This window comes from Cebus imitator, unplaced genomic scaffold, assembly GCF_001604975.1.
Source record: "Cebus imitator isolate Cc_AM_T3 unplaced genomic scaffold, Cebus_imitator-1.0 Scaffold224, whole genome shotgun sequence".
NCBI lineage: Eukaryota > Metazoa > Chordata > Mammalia > Primates > Cebidae > Cebus > Cebus imitator.
In genome coordinates, this window is record NW_016107539.1 from 175707 (window position 1) to 177859 (window position 2153).

General features: G+C 40.4%; 1 protein-coding gene across 1 annotated transcript in view; it reads left to right on the top strand.

The window, feature by feature from the left end:
• PARD6B (par-6 family cell polarity regulator beta) overlaps positions 1–1478 on the top strand; it is a 19817-nt gene extending 18339 nt beyond the window's left edge. The window contains exon 3 of the mRNA XM_017496860.2: positions 200–1478. Within this exon, the coding sequence (XP_017352349.1) occupies positions 200–1029 (830 nt within the window). The 3' untranslated portion in view covers positions 1030–1478. The remainder of the gene's footprint in view (positions 1–199) is intronic.
• The last annotated feature ends 675 nt before the right edge of the window (positions 1479–2153 follow it).

Genomic DNA, 2153 nt, shown 5'->3' on the forward strand with positions numbered 1-2153 from the left:
TGAGATGGCCACCTAGTGTTTTTTTCTGGTATGGCGTTTTACTACTGTAATAGATTATGATCTGATTAGAATAAGTTTATTAGCTAGTTTGTTTATGTACCAGATATATTTTGAGTTATCCTTTCTGTATAGATTCAGCTGCAAGAGAATAGATATTTTTACAGCATTTCTATAATTATTTTGTTCTATTTTTAAACAGAAGAAGCAGACTACAGTGCCTTTGGTACAGACACGCTAATAAAGAAGAAGAATGTTTTATCCAACGTATTGCGTCCTGACAACCATAGAAAAAAGCCACATATAGTCATTAGTATGCCCCAAGACTTTAGACCTGTGTCTTCTATTATAGACGTGGATATTCTCCCAGAAACACATCGTAGGGTACGTCTTTATAAATACGGCACTGAGAAACCCCTGGGATTCTACATCCGGGATGGCTCCAGTGTCAGGGTAACACCACATGGCTTAGAAAAGGTTCCAGGGATCTTTATATCCAGGCTTGTCCCAGGAGGTCTGGCTCAAAGTACAGGACTATTAGCTGTTAATGATGAAGTTTTAGAAGTTAATGGCATAGAAGTTTCAGGGAAGAGCCTTGATCAAGTAACAGACATGATGATTGCAAACAGCCGTAACCTCATCATAACAGTGAGACCAGCAAACCAGAGAAATAATGTTGTGAGGAACAGTCGGACTTCTGGCAGCTCTGGCCAGTCTACTGATAATAGCCTTCTTGGCTACGCACAGCAGATTGAACCAAGCTTTGAGCCAGAAGATGAAGACAGTGATGAAGATGACATTGTCATTGAAGACAACGGAGTGCCACAGCAGATTCCAAAAGCTGTTGCTAATACTGAGAGCCTGGAGTCATTAACACAGATAGAGCTAAGTTTTGAGTCTGGACATAATGGCTTTATTCCCTCTAATGAAGTGAGCTTAGCATCCATAGCAAGTGGCACAAACACAGAATTTGAAACACCTGCTCCAAATCAAAAACTCTTAGAAGAAGATGGAACAATCATAACATTATGAAATTGTTGTTTGAATATTTTCAGAGTGAGGATGCCATGAGGACTTGTACATTCAGCTAGTTTAAAAGCATATATACCTCTGACCAGTGATGTGGAATAGGCATGAGAGGAATAACGTTGCAAACTTAGAATATTATTAAAGTAGTAGTTTGATAATTGTTAATATAAACTTTGGTGGATCAGAGGTGAACTTAAGTCCAGAACAAAGGGGCCTTTGCTGATGAAATTATGTGCTTTTGCTATTTTGTCTATGGAGAATTAGATGTTAAAGCACATTCTTGGAACTATGTGAGAAGACTAGATCATTTCTGTTGGAAGTGGTTGCATATTTAACCTGCTGTGCAGAGCCTAGTTAACTTTTTCTTTAACTGTATTTTTAAAATTCTAATGTGAAGTCTGATTCTCTCTTTTGGTACATTGGGGATCTCAGCTTTTACAGGTCTTATGCTCTCTCNAATTAATAAAGCTTCACAAGATAATATGAGCAAATATCTTCATGATCTTGAGGTAGAGAAAGATTTTATTTCTTTGAGACTGGGTCTCACTCTGTTGCCTGAGCTGGAGTGCAGTGGTGTGATCACAGCTCACTGCAGCCTCAACCTCTTGGGCTAAAGCAATCCTACCACCTCAGCCTCCTGAGCAGCTGGGATCACAGGCACACACCACCACACCCAGCTACATTTTATATTTTTGTAGAGACAGGGTTTCGCCATGTTGCCCAAGCTGGTCTTGACCTCCGCCCAAGCTGGTCTTGACCTACTGGACTCAAGCAATCCTGCCTTGGCCTCCTGAAGTGCTAGATTATAGCCACCATGCCCAGCCTGTTTTGATTTTTGTTTTTTCAATGTTACTCTGTTATAAATTGTAACAAATTATGTTCTCAAGTGCATTTCCAATGCCTAAGAAACTGCTTGGCTATTTTGAGGAGTTGCTTCACATGTCATGAAGCTCTCTCTCTTTTTTCAAATGACAGTGTTGCCCAGGCTAGAGTGCAGTGGCACAATCTCAGCTCACCTCCCAGATTCAAGCAATTCTCCTGCCTCAGCCACCTGAGTAGCTGAGATTGCAGGCATGCGCCAGTATGTCTGGCGAATTTTTATTTTTAGTAGAAATAGGGTTTCACCA